The following is a 21,494-nucleotide window of genomic DNA, read 5'->3' as shown; positions in this document are numbered from 1 at the left end:
AGCCCAAGAACAACAGGGAAGGAGTCCAATGGGGTTCAGTTCTTTTATTGCTTACACCATATAGAAAAAATCTTGCCAGACTAAATCTGTACTATTGCAAGTAGTGGACATACCCTGGGGGATTCTAGGGAGTGACTATTCTAAACTTCTTACACTTCCCAAGCTCCTGCTCTGGACTGTGTAGTCTCTTGTCCCTCTGCCTTTCCTGGAATGCACCCCCTCTTTCCTGAGAAACTTGCTCTCTCCTCCACTCCATCATATAACCCCCCCACTTCATAGATACATTCCATCACAGTTACATATGTATGTATGTATCTTGTTTCCTAGATAAATTGTTTCTTATATAACCAGCATTATCTCCTTATTAGTTGCTCCTTGTTGTTCAGTTCAGGCCTGAATATAATTATGTAGCATTTAGGGAAAAAGATGCAGCTCAACAGCCCAGCACTCGAAGTTAAGATAGAGAAGACCTCCACAACCACCACATATTTTCCCTTGGTGCTCAGGTACATTGGAACGAAAGACACCCAAACACTGCAAAAGACCAACATGCTGAAGGTGATAAATTTGGCTTCATTGAAACTGTCAGGTAACTTCCTGGCAAAGAAAGCCACAGAGAAGCTGACCATGGCCAGGAAGCTCATATAGCCCAAGACAAGGTAAAACATGGTAGCTGAGCCCTCATTGCATTCCAGGATGATTTCCTCATGGAAAGAGTATGTGTCCCTATCTGGGAATGGTGGGGAAGTAAACAGCCAAAGAGAACAAATGCACACTTGGATAGAGGAACAGGAAAGGACAATAGTATCTCCCAACCTTCTCCCTACCCATTTCCTCATCTTGGACCCAGGCTTGGTAGCCACAAAGGCCAGAAGGACAGTAATTGTTTTGGCCAAAACACTGGAAAGGGCCAAAGAGAAGACAATGCCAAAGGCTGTTTGTCGGAGAAGACACGTGATAGGTGTGGGTTTTCCAATGAAAAGGAGAGAGCAAAGGAAGCAAAGGCAAAGAGAGAAGAGAAGAGCGTAGGTGAGACTTCGGTTGTTTGCTTTGACTATAGGAGTGTCCTGGTGCTTCCAAAAAGTTCTAAGTACCCAAACTGTTGTCAGAGCAAAAGCAATTGAAGACACCATTGAAGTCATCCCTAGCAGCTGTTCATAGGAGAGGTAGTTTAAAAGCTTTGGGATGCATTGGTTCTGTTCAATATTTGAATATTCATCTTCTTGACATTCAGTGCAGAAATCCATATCTGGAAATTGGAGGAAGAAATAGATTTTAGATGAGAAGAATGAAATCTGGGGCAATCTAGGAAGGAAATAGAAGTTTCAGTGTCTTATTGGAGAGTTGAAGGGTTCTCCCATTTTCATTTTCATTTTGATTTCACTTCATTTCTTTACCCTTGCTTTTCAAAGAAATTCAAGCTGGCTTTTATGGTTCTGTCCTCTTTTATCATCCCAGCAATTATATGAAATTGGTTAGACTGAAGTCTAACTAAAGGTCATCTACTGGATACGTGGAACACATCATACTTTGTCCTGGGCCAGCGGGAACAGTCCCATTCTCTCTTTTGTGGTATCTTAACTTGATATGGTGTTTATATTTTGAAAAGGAATTTTGTCTCATACCTTTCTGGGTAGAAATCTTTCTTTCTGGACATGGTACACAAATATAGCAACAAAATGGCTCCCCTTCCTTTTTTTTCTTATAGAGACCAGGATGACAGTGGTCATTACATACAGAAATCGGCAACACCTAACATAAAACATAAGTGGAGAGTATTTAGGACTGAGAAATATGATCACCATTGATATGTATATGACCGCAACAGAATCATGTTATAATAAAACTTAAGGACTTACATTTACTCTGAATCTGTGATCAAGACCAATTCATGGAGTTGTTAATAATTTTTAAATCCCTACATTTCATTGTCTCTACAAACTAAGATTTCATCCCACGTCATCCTGTTCATACAAAGGTAATAGCAAAATGACACCTCTTTTTTAAAATTTCTCTTGCCTGGTCATTATAAATGGTTAAGAGTTGAAGAAATAGCAAGAGTTTCAGCTGAATATATTTAGAATTGAGAAAGTAGGTTTTGATATTTGAAACTGAATTGAAAGGAATACAGTGAATGCATTGCCTTACTTACTTTCTAGTGAGGTGTCAAAAAATTGGGTTCTGCCTAGGCATTGTAAGTGTGTACATGCACGTGTGCATGTGGGTATGTATATGTTTTTCTTGCCTGCTAGTTGAATCCTTTTATTTTCCCTTTCTTTACAATATTACTGGAGTTATTACATAGGGATTTGTAACCTTTTTTATTCTGCCTTGGGCATCATTGTAAATGAAGGACAAATTATAAACCACACACACACACAAGTACAGAAAATAAGTAAAAAGCGATGCGCTTGAACTCAAGTTTCATATTTTGAAATGTCATCCAATTTCTTTCTGCTTTGGTACTTCACTTTTCATATAATGCCTTTCATAAGGATTTAGGTCATATCCAGGATTAAAGAGCCTTAGAAAGTGAGATTTTCTCATATAAAGTGTCATTCTTTGTTGGTTCAGCAGGCTTTATCCCCCTGATAATGGCTAGTCTAGGGGGTTTCCCCCTTTAAGCTCCCGTGTGAGGGTGGACAAATCCCAAGGCAAAGCGTCTGATGAGATAAGGTTTGTCTTTCCTCAATTTGATTGGATAGTCACTCTCTTTTGAAGAATTGAAAAGATAAACATAGTGGAACTACACACATTCAGTTGTGTCCATGGGAGGGACCCAGATCGCAGAGTAATAAAAGCAGCACTGTCGCATTATGACACACACACACACCCCTTCTTAATGTGCATCATGACATTGCAGGCATTGCAGTACTTGTCAGCCCTTTAAGGTAGTTCAGATTAGGAATCCAATACTATATAGGTCAGTACTTGGAATCAAGAATTTGAGATGACCCTACCCTTTGTTAAACCAAGAACTTGAGGTTTGTTTGTTTTTCTTACCTGGTTAAACCTTCTATGCCATACAATGCTTTTATCATGAATGGACAATTCTTTGCCTTGAGGAGCCAGAGGGTCCAGACTTCCAAATTTGACTCTAATATATGATTGATTGGGGAAAGTTACCCAGTTTGTAAGATCAAATCCAGTGAGTAGTTCACCATTTTCATCAAAATGGACTGTTTCTCCAGCACTGTTGTTGAATGAGATACCTCTCAGAAAGGGATGGAGCTAAGTCAAAGCAACAAGAGCATTGATTGTTGAAATCCTGAAAAATAGACTAAGAAACATTTATTGCAGAGGGATTAATACTTTCTAAGTCTGGTTAAAAGCAGCTGGAGGCCTGTCGGGTTAAGTAGGCATCTTCAGGCTAATTATAGAGGGAAAACTGTAAGATGGGGAAATAAAATTATGTTTTCTTATAAAGTTGTATATATTTCTGGTCAGTGATGATAATAAATATATCCATTTGTTTTGTATAACAGAATTTGCTCCAGTGTCATTTTAAATGAGAAACTGAGTTGTTGAAGGTCAGTCACCAAAATTCTTCCAGGATGATTCCGATTTTTTTCCCTCCTACTTTGCAATTGATACTTAAAGCCCTTTTTAAATAACAGAGATTCATAATATATCCTTCATCTTTTATTTTTTACATTCCCCTTTAAAGTCATCTGTATTGTGGCCAATACTAGATCTGGTGATGCTAAATCCTATATTCTATTTATTTATGTATTATAACTGTCCTGTGTCTACTGCCAATCATATGGTCTTGTTATATATAATGAAGAGATAGAGAAAAAAAATACTTTTATAATCTTTTCTTTCAGTTCTTCAGTAATTTACTTTAGATGAGTAACCAATGCCATAGACAGTATTCCAAAGACACTTCCGATATTATAACACCAGATATTTTATTAACATCTCTCCCTGGGGGAGAGGGAGATTCTGGGCACTTTTCAATTCTTTAATAATATTGGGATGACCAAAATTAGACACAGTATTTCAAATGTTGCCCCATCATTAAGGGGCTAGAAATTGTATTGATTATGCCCAGAACTCCATTTCTATTTTTTCACTGATGTTGCATGCTAAATGTAGGTCTGTCCACAAGTATTGAAGTTGGTGGCATGGGCATCTAATTTAGATGGGAAACATGGAATGCAATATATTTATATTTATATTTGGGCCTTGGAAAAGTTTCAAATGTTGTGATGTCTCTATACCGACAAAGATCAGAATCATGCAAGCCAGATGACACTCTATGGAAGTGAAAATTGGACTTTGAAGAAGCAGGATAGGAAGAGTATTGATGCTTCTGAACTTTGGTGTTGGAGAAGACTCCTGAAAATACCACGGACAGCTAAGAAAACAAATAAATGGATCATCAAACAAATCAAGCCAGAGTTCTCCCTCGAGGAGCAAATGACCAAGCTCAAATTATCCTACTTTCAGCACATTATGAGAAGACCTAGCTCTCTGGAAAAGGTTCTAATGCTGGGAAAGGTGGAAGAAAAGGGAAGAAGAAGATGAGGAGCAGCAAAGTGGATGGACTCAGTTACAATGGCGATGAATGCACTGTTGGAAGACCTGAAAGACCAGGATAGGAATAGATTGTCATTGAGAAAGTCTATGTGGTCGCTAGGAGTTGAAAATAACTTGATGACACATAATCAATCAATATATACAGTATGTGTATATGCATATTTATTTATTTATCATATTTATATAGCTGCCCATATCACACAAATGTATACATATATGTATATATGTATCTGCATATGTATATGTGTATATATATGTTTGTGTGTATATGTGTGTGTGTGTGTGTGTGTGTGTATTCTTCCTAGTGTTTTTCCCACATGCCCAGGGTCCACTTTTTATGGATTGACCGAATATTGATCTGTTGGTTGCAACAGGAATTGACTGATTGGCTTGTCACCTGAGCCTGACATTGGGGGTTGAGAGTGTGACTGGCCTAAAGTCACCCAGCTGGCTTTCATGCCTAAGGCAGGATTAGAACTCACAGTGTCCTGGTTTTAGCCTGGAGCCTTAACTACTAGACCAAACTGGCTCTCATATGTATATGTTTATGTTTACATATATAACAAACCATACATAGATGAGACAAGAGAACCTGGAATTGATGGAATGCTACTACAACAGTAGACCTAATGAGAATATATGAAACATATGAGGAATTATGGATAGACAGAAGACCTACATCCATAGTAACTGAGAAATAACTAGTTACCCAATGCTTTAACTGAGTAAAGAGGAAGCTGCTCTCACAACTTGAGATAGATCAACTACACATTACATCCTGGACTCAAAAAGACCTGGGAGAACAACTGTAAGTGCAGCCAACACCTGAAGCTAAAACGTCACTGCAACCCCCTCCATTACAGAGCAAGCAATTGATATGAGGCATAAGATCATGGAGAAACTAGCTAAAGTCAACCTTTGAGATTGATTACCAAGGCTCAGTGGAGAAGTACCATCAGATAGTATGCTAGAAGATGCCAATAGAGCCCTCACAACCATTCTTATTACCACCAAAACTCAAACCAATGAACTGGTATATGCTACAGCTGTTGTAATCCTGGAGATGCTTGGCTACATGACCAAGAACAGCAGTACATACCCTTCCTGGAATATGAGGTTGGAGGCTAAGATCAAGGCAACTTGGAGAGAAGTCAGTCAGGTGGTGGAACTACACAAAGGTGTGGAGATTAAGGATAAGGCTTGGCTACTGAAAAAATACAAGGGCCTGACTCCATCTGAAGCCCTAGAGATTGCTAAACAAAGGCTCACAGCACTGGCTGCCAGGCTAAGGAGGTACATTAGAGAAGCAGAGACAAGAGGATAAATGCTCTTTCCTCCAAAGAACCATCCAAGGTGTACTCCCAACTGCAGTGCAACAATACAGTAACAGCAGAGCCACCAACAACAGAAATTACAGTAACAGGCATCCAACAGTGGGTCAAGAACATGAACAGCTAGACAGCACCTGGCCTGGACATGATCCACACCTATTGGCTAAATAAACTAACAGCAGTGCATGAACAGCAGCAGGGTCTCACCCAGACTGCCTAACACAAGGAAGGACAGTGCTGATCATGAAAGACCCCACAAGGGAAAAGCACCATCCAACTACCAGCCAATAACCCCACAACATGGAAAGTCCTATCAGGCATCATAGCCACCAAGCTACAGGACCATATGGGTCATTACATGAGCACAGCTCAGAAGGGCATTGGGAACAACACCAGAGGCTCAAAGCACCAGTTGCTCATAGATAGAGCAGTCATACAAGACTCAAGATCTAGACAGAGCAATCTGAGCACAGCCTGGATTATTACAGGAAAGCCTATGACTCAATGCCACACACGTGGATCGGTGAATGCCTGGCGCTATACAAAGTCAACAGAACACTAAGGACTTTCCTCAAAAACTCAATGGGGCTGTGGAAGACAACAATGCAAGTCAACTCAAGACAGCTTGCACAAGTGGCCATCAAGTGTGATATATACCAAGGTGATGCACTGTCCCTGCTGCTGTTCTTTATAGGCTTGAACCCCCTCAGTCAGATAATCACAAGAACTGGATACAGATACAAGTTCAAGAGTAGAACTACCATCAGCTAGCTCCTCTACATGGATGACATCAAGCTGTATGCTAAGAGTGAATGAGACAATGAGGACATTGGGATGTCATTCAGACCGGAGAAGTGTGACTGGATGGTAATAAAGAAGGGAAAGGAGTTAGGATTGATGGGGTGGAACTAACAGACATACAGGCCAGTTACCAGTACCTGGGTATCCCACAGTCACATGGGAACCACGATGAGGAGGCAAGGAAGACAGCAGCATCCAAGTACCACCAAAGGATAAGGCAGGTCCTAAAGAGCCAGCTTAATGGGAAGAACAAGATCCTCACCATCAATACCTATGCCCTGCCAGTCATCAGATACCCTGCCTGTATAGTGAGCTGGCCAAAGGAGGACATGAAGGCTGCCAATGTGAAGACCCAGAAACTCTTCACAATGTACGGAGGTTTCCACCCAGAGACTGTACACCAGCTAGAAAGAAGGTGGGCGGGGTCTAATGAGTGTCAAAGCCACTGTCCTGGATTAAACCCAGAACATTCAGGAGTAGGTCAGTCAGATGGCACCTACAGATGAACTGCTGAGAGAATGCCTGAGGCAGCAGCAGACATGGGAGGAAGTTCGAGCAGAGGAAGTGCTATGGCAAGAGAAGACCCTGCACTGGATATATCATTGACAAATAGCTGAGGTGGCTGACATTGAAAAACCCTACCAGTGGCTGGAAAGGGCTGGACTCAAAGACAGCACTGAGGCACTGATCATAGCAGCACAAGAACAGTCACCAAGCACCAGATCCATAGAAACAGGGGTCTACTACACTAGACAGGACCCAAGGTGCAGATTGTGCAAAGAGGCCTCAGAGACAGTCCAACACATAGTGGCAGGATGTAAGATGCAGGCAGGAACAACATATACTGAATGGCACAACCAAGTACCTGGCATTGTGTACAGGAACATCTGCACGGTATATGGGCTAGACCCTTCCCCCCAGTCCAGATGGGAGATTCCACAGAAGGTCATGGAGAATAATAGGGCTAAGATCCTGTGGGACTTCCAGATCCAGACAGACAGGCAGGTACTGGCCAATCAATCAGATTTTGTGGTAGTAGACAAAGACCAGAAGACAGCAGTAGTGATAGATGTAGTGGTGCCAAGTGAGAGCAACATAAGAAAGAAAGAGTATGAGAGACTGGAGAAGCACCAGGGCCTGAAGGAGGAACTAGAGAGGATGTGGACAGTCAAGGCCAAAGTGGTCCCAGTGGTGATAGGAGTACTTGGGGCTGTCACTCCTAAGCTGGGGGAGTGGTTCCAACATCCCAGGAAAAACATCAGCCTCTCTGTCCAGAAGAGTGCAGTGCTAGGAACAGCCAAGATACTGTGCAGAACCCTCGAACTCCTAGGCCTTTTGTAGAGGACCTGAGATTGAAGGACAGACATACGACCCATAGGGTGAGAGGGGATTTTTAAAAATATATTGTATCATTCTGAGACATTAATTTAATATATAATTACTTTGCAGTGCAAATTAAAGTCCCTTGATTTGAACTAGGACCATAGCTGAAGGGAAAAAGATTAAAACAATTTACTTGTAACTATGCCAGATTCCTAAATTGGATGAGATCTTTGTACTTCTGTGAAAACAATTATTCAATTCTCATAAGGCAGATATAATTAATATCCCTTTTTCCATTTTGGCAATACAATCTCTGTGGTTTTCAGTCACAGCCAGTTCAGTCCCCATGTTTCTATCCATGAAATAGAGCATTTTTTTCCTCCAAAGCCAAGTCTCATACACTTTTTGAGAACTGCATTTCAACATAAATGGAAGACACCAAGTTTGGAAATTATAACCACCCTCTCCCCACAAACGTTCTAGCTTCTGATAATCTCCATATGAAAACTAAGCCATGCTTTTTGGATGTTAATTACCTGCCATGGCTGCAAATGCCAAAATTTCAGGCTTTCTTCAGGGATCCTTGCTCGAGCATTTGCTCTAGCTTCATAAATAGTGTGTAGAGTATGTGCAATGGAATGGGCAGCATTGTAGATATTGTAGCTGTGGCCAGTCATTCTCATTTCAAAGAAAGTCCCTGGAAGGTTCTCCAGATTCTCCTCTCCTGTGCACTGTTTCTTGGACTCCTCATCTTCATCCATCTTGTCATTTTTCAATAAACAGCCAAAAGTCTTTTCCCAAAAGTCCTGGATAAAACCATCTTCTCTTCTCCAGAAAGGCTGTACGTTCTCAAGAAATGTCTTAAATCCTGGTACTTCATTAGAATGAATTGAAAAAGATATAGCACCATGGAAAGGATGAATATCCATGGTCTTTTGATAGTCACTTAATGTGAAATCCCACTGTTCTGTCACAATCCACACCTTACCTGTGTGGGAATCCAAGGCAGCCACCTGAAGATACCAGATTAAATTTAGCATGGATACAAGTGTACCATGGGCAATAAATACATTGGCTTTGCTTTTCATGAGACTGTGAAATTTCTCTAGATCATCTAGAAATAAATCTAAGAGTTCAGCCAGATCGGTCCATTTCGGTGTTCTTTTGATGAAAGCAAAACAGATATGATTTGTAAAAAGCATAGGCACCATGGCTTGGAAAAATCTTTCTCCATTGTCATCATCTACTGCAAAGAGGCCAATCCATGTCCATCTAAAATATATCAGCAACTGAACAATCCCAGAGTACTGACTGAATTCATTTGGAACCATCCGATATAAGGAAGAAAGAAGAATTTCATCACTCAGTCCTAAAACAAGCGATCCATAAGTGATCTAAAAGCATACATTACAATAAAAAATGGAATAATTTCTGTATGATTGATATGCGCAATAAATTACTTCTTAATCTACATTTGTAGCCAGAATTTGGTTTGGTCTTGTGGTTAAGGCACCAGGCTAGAAACCAGGAGACTGAGAGTTCTAGTCCCACCTTAGACATGAAAGCTGGCTGGGTGACTTTGGGCCAGTCACTCTCTCACTCCAACCCCTAACAGGATTGTTGTTGTCTGGAAGATAGGAGGAGGAAGGAGTATTAGGTATGTTTGCTGCCATGAGTTATTTATAAAAATAATAAAAGCAGAATAAAAAAATCTAAAAAAAAAAAATGTTACCATCCGGGTTTGAACAGATCTTCAGTTGCATGAAGCCTGAGAGTTCCCATCTGCTCTCTGCCTTTATATTTCATTCTAGAACCTGAATAAAATAAATATTATTCATGCCTTCACCAGTTAACCATGTAATGAAAAAGTAGGTTAGAATACTTTCCACTGACAATTTTATTACTATCTGCAGGGAACATTTTGCACAGGGAAACTTTTAAAAACTATCTCACCTGACTTCTTCAATTGCTGGCACAGGGTTACCATGTAATATGCTGTTTCTGGAAACTATTTTGAAGTGTATTTCGGATGGAGGATATGCTTTTTATGCATTATAGACTCTACTTTTACTTACAACCTTGATTTATTTCTCTATGTTTAATTATGTTATACGTGTACCATAATATTTTAGTTATGTAATGCTTTGCATATCACCTGAGGAATCTTGTAAACATTTAATATTGTGGCCATATAACGAGAGGTTTCAGAATCAAGTCCTCCGATGACAGCTATCAAGCGGTCCTCAGGATCACACTTGTAGTTGGGGACAAATCTGTTCTTTGTGGAAAGCAGGCGCAGGGTGGCAAGATATGTGATCTGTCTACTGCAGTAGTTGTCGAAGATGTGGAAACCCAAAGTGACATTGGGAAGAATCACGAAATCCTCATTGACCTCCTTTATTGCAAATATGAGAGCCAGAATGTACTGGTAGTTTTTTGGCATCACACTGCAAAGTTACATAAGGTACAGCGAAACAGGTTTTAGAGGAAACATGTAGCAGTACTTTAGCAAACAAAAACTTTTATAGCTTGACATATGCCTTTCAATATTGGATTTGAAAGTCTGAAACACTCAACATATGTTAGCTTTTTTTTTTTTTTTTTCAAATACCTGACACTACTTTATGCTGAAAAGCTACAGAAGTAGGGCAGAGTTCTTGTTTCAGAAGTCCAGGGAAGAATTTGGTAAAGAACAAAGGAATGGGAGAAAATAATCTGTAGTAGATTAAAAAAAAATCCAGACAATAGAGCACAGCAAAGCAGTAATGAAATGTGGAACTTTGAAGGAATAAAACTAAAGAGGGCAGATTCAGATAGCGTTGTACAATACAATGTTCAGGTTAATAAAATGAGATATGTGAATGGAAAAATTGACAGGCAAGCCGTTGGTAGTGAAAAACTAATAAACTCTGAGACTAGGAACAAAAATGCCATGTGAAATGATATATACTAGATTACCAGTAAATTCTGCTATTGGAAATAAATGGCATTCTAAGAAAATATTGAAAGTAAAACAAATGTGATTGTCCAGGAGTAAGCAAAGGCATAATGCAAAGGAAAGAACAACAATAATGCCATAAAGATCAAAGTATGTCTTCAACTCTTCAATGTTTCTCACATTCCAGTTGTTTCAGTCTTAATGAATGGATACTCAGGGGTGGGGGAATTGGCAGGAAAAGAGGGTGAAATGCTTACATGGCTTCTTTGATACTGAACTGGGATGGCTGCTCACTGAAATTGGTTGAGAAGTGAAGGAAGAAGATTTGAGAAGCAATCTGTCCAATGGCAAAGTTCCCCAGCTGATAGAATTCATGTGAAATTTTGACTGGATCCTTTAAGTTGCATATAATGGAAGAAGTCTTAGTGTTGCTGGAAAAGGAATGTGTCTTGAACACGATTTGACACAATAAGATGAGTGATACCATCATTTTGAAACCAGGATTACTTGCAGATTAGAATTCTGCTGCTTTCATCAATAATGTCTAAATTGTTGTTACCCTTACATGGAATATCTCCTCTTAATGGTTGCCAATGTTCTTGGTATTCTTACTCTGTCTGCTGATTCTAGCTTGATTTCAATGCTGTCCCTGTATTTATGCATATATTTTCTTCTCACTCATTGTGTAGGTCATGCAGTTCAAGGTTTTCCTCTTGCCCTAATGAATTTGATGCATTCCAGGCTTTATGAAGAAACCGAACAGGGATACTTCAGCTGAGAAATCAAAAGGATGACTGGTCAATTGCTTAGGTTACATACAATATATTTCCTTTCCATAATTCACAAGATGTATAAGTAAATCCTTCAGCTATATTCTTGTTCCTGGACTTTTAATGCATCACCTACAACTAGAGAGGGTCCTTATGGCTCTTCTTTAGATATTGCCCATAGCTTTCAATTTCCCTTGATGCTTATCTAGTAGATGAAACAATTAGAGGCAATCCGATAATGATAATGAACTTTAACAAGTCCTCTGGTACTGAAGTTGCAGTTGACATTAGGGAAATGCTCATTTTTAACTTAAACACCTTGCAGTTTATAAATATCACTTCTAAAAATACAAAAACAGGAGATGGCAATAATCTGATATACCCAAATATATGATATGGTTTCTGGGTACAGCCAAAATGAGACAAAGCCTGTTGCAATTTGTCAGCTTGTCCTCTGTGTGTGTCTGTGTGTGGGTGCATGTGTGTGCTAGTCTGTGAAGAAGGGTGGGGGACAAATAATGAAAGTAGTACTGTGCTGTCTGCAAGCTCCACCATTTTTATTAATGGTTATTTTATCCAACATAATACTGAATTGGGGAAAAAAAAGCAGAAATAAAAAGACAAGCTATTTTACAGGCAATTAAGAGAAAAGAAGAAGAATTAAAGAACTAACCAACAAAGATAAGCATTTGATATCAAATTTTATCTATGTTGACAGTGGAGAAATGGAAACTAAAATGAATTAAGTAAAATGAAGGAGTTTTGAATTTGCAAATGTTTTGTTCACTCCACAGAAGGCATTTTATAAAATTTCTCTTTCAGATTATAACGCAGTATGAATTTTAATCCTTTCATCCACATATCTTCCCATTGTTCCATTTGTATATGATATCCAAAATTTTTACCCACTTTATCATAAAGTCTTTAAACTGGTAATCCATCTGGCCCAGGTGCTTCTCCTAATATAATCTCTTTTATGGCTTCTGAAAGTTCCATTATTATTATAGGTTGATCCATTATTTGTCTCTGTGTATCTGTAAACTGTGGTAAATTTTTTTAGGTTTAAACATCTATTCTTTCCAGAGAAATATCTTGTCCTTTATATAAATTAGAATAATACTGATGAAAGCCTTTTTGTATAGCCAAGTTATATGTTAAAACGATATTTCCCTCCTGTAGCTTCAATATTATCCTCTTTTCTTTCTCCTTCCTCAATTTATAAGCTAGCCACTTTCCTAGTTTGTTTGCAAATTCAAAATTCCTTTGTCTTACATAATTCATTTTAATTTCCATTTCTCTTACTGTCAACATAGATAACTGTTGCTGTAATAGTTTGATTTGATATAAAATACTTGTCTTTGTTGGTGATTACTTTACTAAGGAACTACATTTGACTTATAGCAAGAAAGTATATTAACACACAAAGAAGGGATGTGGCCATACCCAATCCAATCCCCAGACTCCCAGTACTCATATTTCTTATGAAAGTTGACAATACTTTTATAGTTCCATTCACTGGATTCATAGGAGAAGTTGTGATAGGACCAGAACTCTGCTTCTTAGGATTCTCAGTTGTTGAAAAGGAACTAATTCTACTGAAGTAAATGAACCTGGAATATTATGAGTGGCCAGATACAGCCAGCACATGTGGCTTCTATATCTCTTATTCATCATCTGTGACTGCGCCTGCCCAATGGAACAGCCTTTCCCCAGAAGTCTCCCAGTCAACACTGACTGGTACCAGCCCTGTAGGAAGGAAGAGAACCAACCCAATACTGAGCTGCCCACTCCAAACCCATGGAGCCAACCAAGGAGGATACCATGGCTGATGGTATCAAAAGCCGCCAAGAGGTCAAAGAGAGAAAGGACAGATGCACTATCCCTGTCCCGCTGCCACCAGCGATAATCCAAAAGCATGTTCAATGCTGTTTCTGTTCCAGGCCCAGACCCCTGACTGAAAGGGGTCTAAATAATCTGCTTCATCCAGGGCCCACTGAAACTACTGTGCGACCACCTTCTCTACAACCTTCCCTAAGAAAGGGAGGTTAGATATTGGATGAAAATTGTCCAGTATGGTGGGATCTAGTCATGGTTTCTTGAGGAAGGGGTGAATCAAAACCTCCTAAGGGGCACTGGAACAACCCCCTCCCTCAAGGATGAATTAACCACCGCTAGAACCCAACCATATGACACCCCCTAGGCATCCTTAACTAGCCAGGAGGGACATGGAGTGAAGAAGCAGGTGGCTGACCTCACAGTCATAAGACCTTGTCCACTCTCTCAGTTCCAACAGGTTCAGACCATTCCCAGATAACTAGGCAAGACCTTGCCCCAGGCATCTCCACCAAACCTATACCAAAGCTGGCATCTAACTGGGAATTGAAGAAACTGAAGGCTGGAACAAATTGCGGTTGACAGGCTTTAATACAAAACTAATTTTAGAAGCCATCACTATACACTATGCATGTGTGGCTTCTATACCTCTTATCTATCATCTATGACTGTGCCTGCCCAATGGAACAGCATTTCTCCAGAAGTCTATATGACCCTGGCCTGGTTGTGTTTTTGCAAATCTTTAAAGACCTGCTCATCCAATAGGCCCTGGGCATGAGTGGGTTATGATCCACTCCTTGATATTAACCTGGATTTTCTCTTGCTTGCTACTGGTTTTTGTATTTTGTTCTTCCTCGATGTGCTTCGGGTTACTATTATTTATTGGTATTATTATGATGCCATGGCATCTGTATTTTGTTTTTTGTTGTTTCATTTTTTTAATCCTAATATATAAGACACCTAGACTTACCTTGAGACTGGGGTGGCATACAAGTTAATTAAATCAATCAATATTGTTCAAAGAGGATTTTTACTTTGTTCAGATATGAAACAGGACCGCTGGAGTATATATTTTTCACAGATAATTCAAAATAAATATTCATAAATTAGGGTAAAAGAAAGTTGATTCTAAAATTCTTTTAGTTTTTTGTTCTTTTTATTTTCTTATGGTGTTAAGATTTGCCATATATACATGCACACCCACAGCCACCCACATGCCCACCAGTAGACTACCATTGGAGGATAAGAGAGAGAAGATCTTCTCAGCTGCCATGTCTTTCCTTTTGATGCACAGTTCCCTATTGTTCTGAAGAACCTCTTCCAGATCTGCACCAATCCTTCTGTTATGGAAGGGGTCCAGTGAGTTCCAGAAAGTTAATCCTCTGAATCTGAAGTAGTTGAGGATGTCATACTCTGCCTTCTGGATGTCAGCCTCACTAGGTAAGCCAGTAATTATCTGTGAATCTACCTGTTGCTGATGTTGCAACAATGCTGCAGTAAGATGCTCAGTGGACTTTGGAGTGTCCTGAGGATCAGAGGCCACCTCTAGCAACAAAATTGAGACCGTCAGCCTCTCTTGAAAGAGAGGAGATTTGGAAGATTGATGTAAGCCCCAATAGGTTGACCAGACCAGGAAATCAACTCCACAGAAGACTAGAACTATTTTTATTCAGACTGGCTATAATAACAGAATCTTGCAATTTTGATTGTGCTATACCTCCTCCCCTGCTTATACCCCAGTGAATCAGGGAAGCATCTGCCTGAGTCGTTTTTGAATATTATTTCTCAGGAGTTAAAAGAAAAAAGTTTCAGCTCCTTTTGCTTAGGTAACAGTTCTTGCATATTTCTACCAAGATCATCTTCCTTACTGACTACACTGGAACATCACATCTAGAACACCATGGATTGCCTCTGGTTTAGAGGATTACATAATGGAAAACCACTGGATCAACCTCTGATTCAATTAACCAAAGAAGCTTCCTTTCAGTCTCACCTGGTAGCATGTGGGGGAGAAAATTGAGAGGGGCTGTGAAGCAGACCAAAACTGAAGCAAACATGTTCAGAGTTCATCTAGCCAGGAGATTCATCATACATTTTTTAGAATAATATTTTTAAAGGCAGGATTGACTCTTCTATTATTATCAACCAATTGAAAGTTGTGAATGGTATTTTAGCCAGTTTGGTCTAGTGGTTAAGGCTGCAGGCTAGAAACCAGGAGACTGTGAGTTCTCGTCCTGCCTTAAGCACAAAGTCAGCTAGGTGACTTTGGGCCAGTCACTCTCTCTCAGCCCAACTCACTGCACAGGGTTGTTGTTGTGAGGAAAATAAGTGAGGAAGGAGTATTAGGTATGTTCGCCACTTTGAGTTATTTATAAAAATAATAAAGGTGGGTTAAAAAAAATAAAAAATAAAAAAAATTGCACTTGCATGCAGTTATTAGAGTAAAAATGTATTTAAATATTTCTAAAGATTATAATCCATTATAATGTGTGTAATGTTTAAAAATCCAATATTTGTAGACTTGGAAAAAAATCTAGTCCATATTTTTTAAATGACAGAATTGTGCTGCTTAAGAACAGAAGAGACTACTGGATTTCTTTTTCTTCCCAACATTTTTCCCACATATGCAAGATCCACTTTTTTTCCAGATCAACCAAATGTTATCCATTGGTTGCGACAGGAATTGAGAGGCCGGCTTGTCACCCAAGCCTGACACTGGGGGCTGAAAGAGAGAGTGATTGACCCAAAGTCACCCAGCTGGCTTTCATGCCTCAGGCAGGACTAGAACTCACTGTCTTCTGGTTTCTAGCCTGGAGCCTTAACCACTAGACCAAACTGGTTCTTTAGAAGAGAGTATTGGATTGGATAATCAAAATAATGCAGTAGGGTACATTCTGTCTCAATTTTTTTATCTGGACTTTAATCAACAATCTCACTGTTTACTGCATATATCAGGGACCATAGAATTAGTGAACTGAAGAAGTCAGGTGGTCATTTGAAAGTTCACAGATGTTATTCCCCCGTGTCACTGTTCCAGTCGGTAATGAGAATTCCATAGTGCTTCAAAGGTTGAACAGAATGTATATGCTAAGCCAATTTCTCCCCCCCCCCAACCCCCAATTCCACCAACAAACTGAAGAGGGGAAAATACATGAGACTTGGAGCTTGCAGCATTTATTTCAGAAACTAATTAAGAGAAATGGGAGGAAGGCTTTAAGAAGAAAGGGGAAAATATCACAATCTGCCCATCTTTCTTTCTATTGATACCGTATGAGTCTTGCAGGGGATGTCATGTTAATGACATTGAAGACACAGCTCCACAGTATTGACATTTTGCCCCTTTTATCATATGGATTACTATACAATAAGGAGTTAAGCCAACAAGTCAGGAGCAGCCTCTTTGTTCTTCTCTCCTGTGTTTTGCCCTGATTTTATGACTGATAGTTTTAGTTTTTCCAATCTGTTTCCTACAGGAAGAAAAAAAAGTCAATTTCTTTCTACAAAGGATGGCAACCTGGGCATTTGAGAGGTAGCAAAATATGTTCCAAGTATCCATTAACATTGGCCTGACTGCCAAAACAGGTATCTCAGCTTTACTTATATGGAGGTCAATTATTTTTACATATTTTAAACATTAAAAACCTACGACATTTTATATGTGACTTACAATTATCTGATGCATGATTGCTCTGTTTCAATGTAAAGAAAAATGTAAGAGAAGAAACAGACAAAAGAACCAGCTGCTTAGAAAATAAATGCCACATCACCTGATAGAAGAAAGATAGAAGAAATTCTCCCTACACCTTCCTAAAGAAAGACTAATCAAAGTGGGGAATAGGAGGGGAAAACTCAAAGCTTATGCTTTATTTTGTTCTCCTAACCAGTTGCTCTTTTTTGTTCAGATCTGGCCTGAACAAGATGAGGTAGCATTTAGGAAAGAAGATGCAACCCAGTAAGCCAGCACTAGAGCTTAACATAGAGAAGACCTCCATAGCCACCAGTTCTTTCCCTTTTGTGCTCAGGTAGGTTGGCACAAAGGAGAACCAAACACTGCAATAGACCAGCATGCTAAAGGTGATAAATTTGGCTTCATTGAAACTGTCAGGCAACTTCCTGGCAAGGAAACCCACTGCCAAGGTGACAAGAGCAAGGAAAACCTTGTAGCCCAAGACACAGAAAAACAAGAGAGTCGACCCCTCGTTACACTGCAGTATGATCTTCCCATTCAGTGAGTGCACATCCCGATCAGGAAAGGGTGGAGCCATGCTCAGCCAAAGAGTTGAAATTCCCACTTGAAGCAAGGAGGAGAGAAGGAAGATGGAAATTGCTAACCTTTTCCCCACCCATCTCCTCAGTCTGGATTCTGGTCTTGTAGCCATAAAGGCCAAAATAACTAATATGGTTTTTGCCAAAATACTGGAAAGGCACACAGAGAAGACGATACCAAAAGCAGCCTGTTGGAGAAGGCAGGTCAACTTTTTTGGCTGTCCAATGAATAGGAAGGAGCAGAAGAAGCAGAACATGAGGGAGGTGAGAAGGATGTAAGTAAGGCTTCGGTTGTTGGCTTTGACAATGGGTGTGTCCCGGTGCCTCAGAAAAGTTCCAAGCACAAGAGCTGCGATGAGAGCAAGGATGAGAGCTGAGGAAGCAAAAGTGATCCCCAGGGGTTCTTCATAAGAGAGGTAGCTGATAACCTTAGGAATGCATTGGTTTTGACCCATGTTTGGATAGTAATCTTCTAAACAGTCAGTGCAGGCATCCATATCTAGAAGAAAAATGTGAAATAAATGTAGACCCGTTCCAGAAATCCCATTAAGCCTTAGTGTGGTTAATTTACTGTTAGCTTTGTGTGTCCTTGATCCCAGCCCTTGTTATTTGCAGATTGTGGTTTATGGACTATTGCAGGACATTCCAACATCCACTGTGTTGTTCCCAGAACAGCTGTACATCTATAGGAAAACTGCTATTAATGTAGACTCATTCCAGACTTGCCATTAAGCCATACTGTGTTTACTTTACTGTTAGTTTAGCATGTTTTTGATCTCAAGCATTATTATTTTCAGACTGTGATTTATGGATTATTGCAGTGCTATATCTGACAATCCAGCATCCACTTTGTGTTTCCTGGAACAGCACTAGATCAATGGCAAAATTGCTTCTCTTTGTCAGCATGACTATCCCCATATTTGTGGTAAAATAAGACTCAAGATAGATACCTTGAGACTTTCCCAATTTTGGCAGCTTTTCCCTTTGGTGAGGAAAGAGTGGCAAGGCAAGCCCCTTAATGCTTTCTTCAGTGCTTAAGTATCCCACTTACCCCAAACAACAGCCAGTTAAACAATATTCAGCAGTTTATTCAATATGAATGATTCTTCTCTTGGTTCTGTTGGATGTGAAAGCTGAAACCCTAAAGAGAGTTCAGGATGCCTTGGATGAAAACAGTTGAGGCTTACTACAATGGCTATTATTGTTTGTGAATAAAAAAATTATGACCTGATTTGCTTTGGTTTTGGTCATGCATCACTGGAAATGGCACATATTCAGAGTATTGAACACTGTAAGCAAAACATTTATTATTATCTGAAATGTATAATCCTTAATTCTGGATTGTTACAATATGCCTGAATCCTACCTTTCTGGCTTGAAATCTTTCCTGCAGGACATGGAATACAATCATAACAACAAAACGGAAGCCCTTCCTTCTTTTTCTTGTGATAGCCAGGAGAGCAATTGTCATTACACAGAGAAATAGGCACAACCTGTAGAAACATCCGGAATTTCGAAAAGTGTTATTTTCTAAAATCACCATTGTTAAATTGATCATATGTAGAGGAATATTTCTGCATGATGTGGAATATATGGGGGTGTTTTTTTCCGTTTTCTGATGAGAGTATCAGTGTATGTGTTGACATCCTGATCCTAACAAGTGGATTCATCATTATTAATTAGATATGTACTGTAGGTAAAGAATTCTTCTGTCCACTAAGGAATTTTAGGAGGTATATACAAAAAAGAAATGAGAAGCAATGTCTATGCAAATGTGTAAGGGAGGTAGAGAAGGCATGTTGTACATATTCCTGTACCAAGAGTCTTGTGCATAGTCTTCTGCTTACTACTTGAGTGCCAGAGTGAGGAAGTAAGGTGTTTATGCTGCATCAAAATAATTTTACATGCCTTACATATACTGCCAAAACCTAAATTCAACCCAAACCACAGTCTTACAAAAACCACAAAGAGCTCAAAAGTAACCCCTGAGATAGGAATATCCTGTATTCCTATGTGCTTTTTAGACAGATTTCCTTATAATCAGGGTTAAATATCAATAACAAAATAGTAAAAAAAGATTCAGGATTCCAACAGATGTTGTGTGTGTGGGTGTGTACACATATATACATATACATATGAATGTACAGAGTTGCAGTTATTTTTCTATACTATCAACCTTACCTGGTTGAATTTTCTGTCCCACGCTATGCTTTCATCCTGAATGGTTATCTGTCTATGTAGGGGAGCCCAAGGCTCCAGCCTTCCAACTTTGACTCGAAGAAAAGACTGATTTTGGAAAGTTACCCAGTTTGTAACATCAAATCCTGCAATCAATTCTTGATGGTTATCAAAAGATATTGTCTCTCCAACACTGTTGTTGAATGAGATTCTCCTTAGAAAGTGATGGAGCTAAGCAAAAAGAGAAGACAGAAAGATTCATATGGTTTTAGATTTAGGCTGAAGCAGGTGGATATAATAGTCTTGAGCCAATGAGCTGGTCAAAATTGCTTGATAATAAATATATAAGGAGGGAGGAGGAGGAGGAGGAGGAGGAGGAAAAGGGAATTGTATTTGTTAGGATGTGAAGAAAATTTTATTAGCTTTATATGGAGGTTTGCAGAATCCTCACCAACTGGAGCTATCATTCTGTTTCTCTCTCTTTTTACTTTCCTGACAGAAAGTTGTTGTTCTTGGATTTTGAAGCAGTAGCCCCCCAAACCATTCATGCCTTGCATGCAGTAATATAATGACACGGCAGTTCTCTTTCAAGTTGTAGCATTGGCTATGTTTGGCCAGCATGTGGCAAATGGCAGCATTGCTTCTTCATTCCTGCTTGGAAGAAAATGGCAAGACCTTCTGTAATAGAAGAAATGGATCAACCTAGCCCTGCTAGTTAGCTAGCAATGGTTGCACAGTGCAATTTACAGCAGTAGAATAGTGCCACTGTACACAGTTGGCCTTGCTCTGCTGACCGGAGCCCCATTCCGTAGAATCCAATTTTGAATGTGTGCATCTAGAGTGGGGGTTTTGGAGAAGGAGGGATTCTGCTGGTCAAGAGAACATGGACTCCTGACCAGCAGCTAAGAATGCTGGATATGTTGTCCAGCAAAACCTTGACTTTGTGCTTGAAGTCAAAGGGCCAGGCTACTGTTTCCTGGCCACTTCAAGGTGCTGGTTATAACTTAAGAACGTTCCACCAGAATTAGACATATTTGAAAGACTTCATTGTTCACACTAAGTTTGATGGGTTTTCAGATTCTCAGTAGAATAATTGAGACAGGCTATAGATGAGGGTTTGGGTTTTTCTTGCCAAAGTATCAGAGATTGCTTTAATGTCTTTCTACCAGGTGGCAGAAAGTTTTAGTGAGAATGAAATTAAGATATGCTAGAGACATTTTGAATTTGCTAATAAACCAGTAAGATGGTTATCATACAAATTAAGGAAAGAGAGAGAGAAGAAAATGATTTCCAAAATTCAAGCAGGAAATGTGGAATTATTGGGTAATGAAAAGATTAAAAAACCATTTCATAATTTTTTTTCCAATTTATATAAAAAACAAGAAATCTCTTTGGAAAAGATTGATGAATATTTGAATAAGCAAAATTTACCAAAACTTTCACAGTCACAGAAATTAATATTGAGTAGTCCTATAAGTATTTTTGAAAGTGTTAAAGCTATAAAGAGAACTA

General features: G+C 39.4%; 2 protein-coding genes across 2 annotated transcripts; both read right to left on the bottom strand.

The window, feature by feature from the left end:
- Positions 1 to 353: 353 nt before the first annotated feature.
- Positions 354 to 13,622, bottom strand: LOC103064714 (vomeronasal type-2 receptor 26-like). Its single transcript, XM_088142508.1, has 6 exons — positions 13,482 to 13,622; positions 10,153 to 10,392; positions 8,534 to 9,391; positions 3,004 to 3,231; positions 1,626 to 1,752; positions 354 to 1,249 (listed from the first exon to the last, which is right to left on the bottom strand). Exons 1-6 carry the CDS (start codon positions 13,620 to 13,622, stop codon positions 354 to 356), a joined length of 2,490 nt encoding a protein of 829 aa, XP_087998634.1.
- A 3,779-nt stretch (positions 13,623 to 17,401) lies between these two features.
- On the bottom strand, positions 17,402 to 19,288 carry LOC103064952 (vomeronasal type-2 receptor 26-like). Its single transcript, XM_007437084.2, has 2 exons — positions 19,171 to 19,288; positions 17,402 to 18,303 (listed from the first exon to the last, which is right to left on the bottom strand). The coding sequence occupies exon 2, from the start codon at positions 18,299 to 18,301 to the stop codon at positions 17,402 to 17,404; it is 900 nt and encodes a 299-aa protein (XP_007437146.2). The 5' UTR covers positions 18,302 to 18,303; positions 19,171 to 19,288.
- Between the last annotated feature and the right edge of the window lie 2,206 nt (positions 19,289 to 21,494).

This window comes from Python bivittatus, unplaced genomic scaffold, assembly GCF_059951505.1.
Source record: "Python bivittatus isolate LINGU-HERP-01145 unplaced genomic scaffold, Pbiv_v1 ctg000440_np1212, whole genome shotgun sequence".
NCBI lineage: Eukaryota > Metazoa > Chordata > Lepidosauria > Squamata > Pythonidae > Python > Python bivittatus.
Note: the sequence above shows the minus strand (reverse complement) of the source record. Positions and strands in the feature narration are given on the sequence as shown.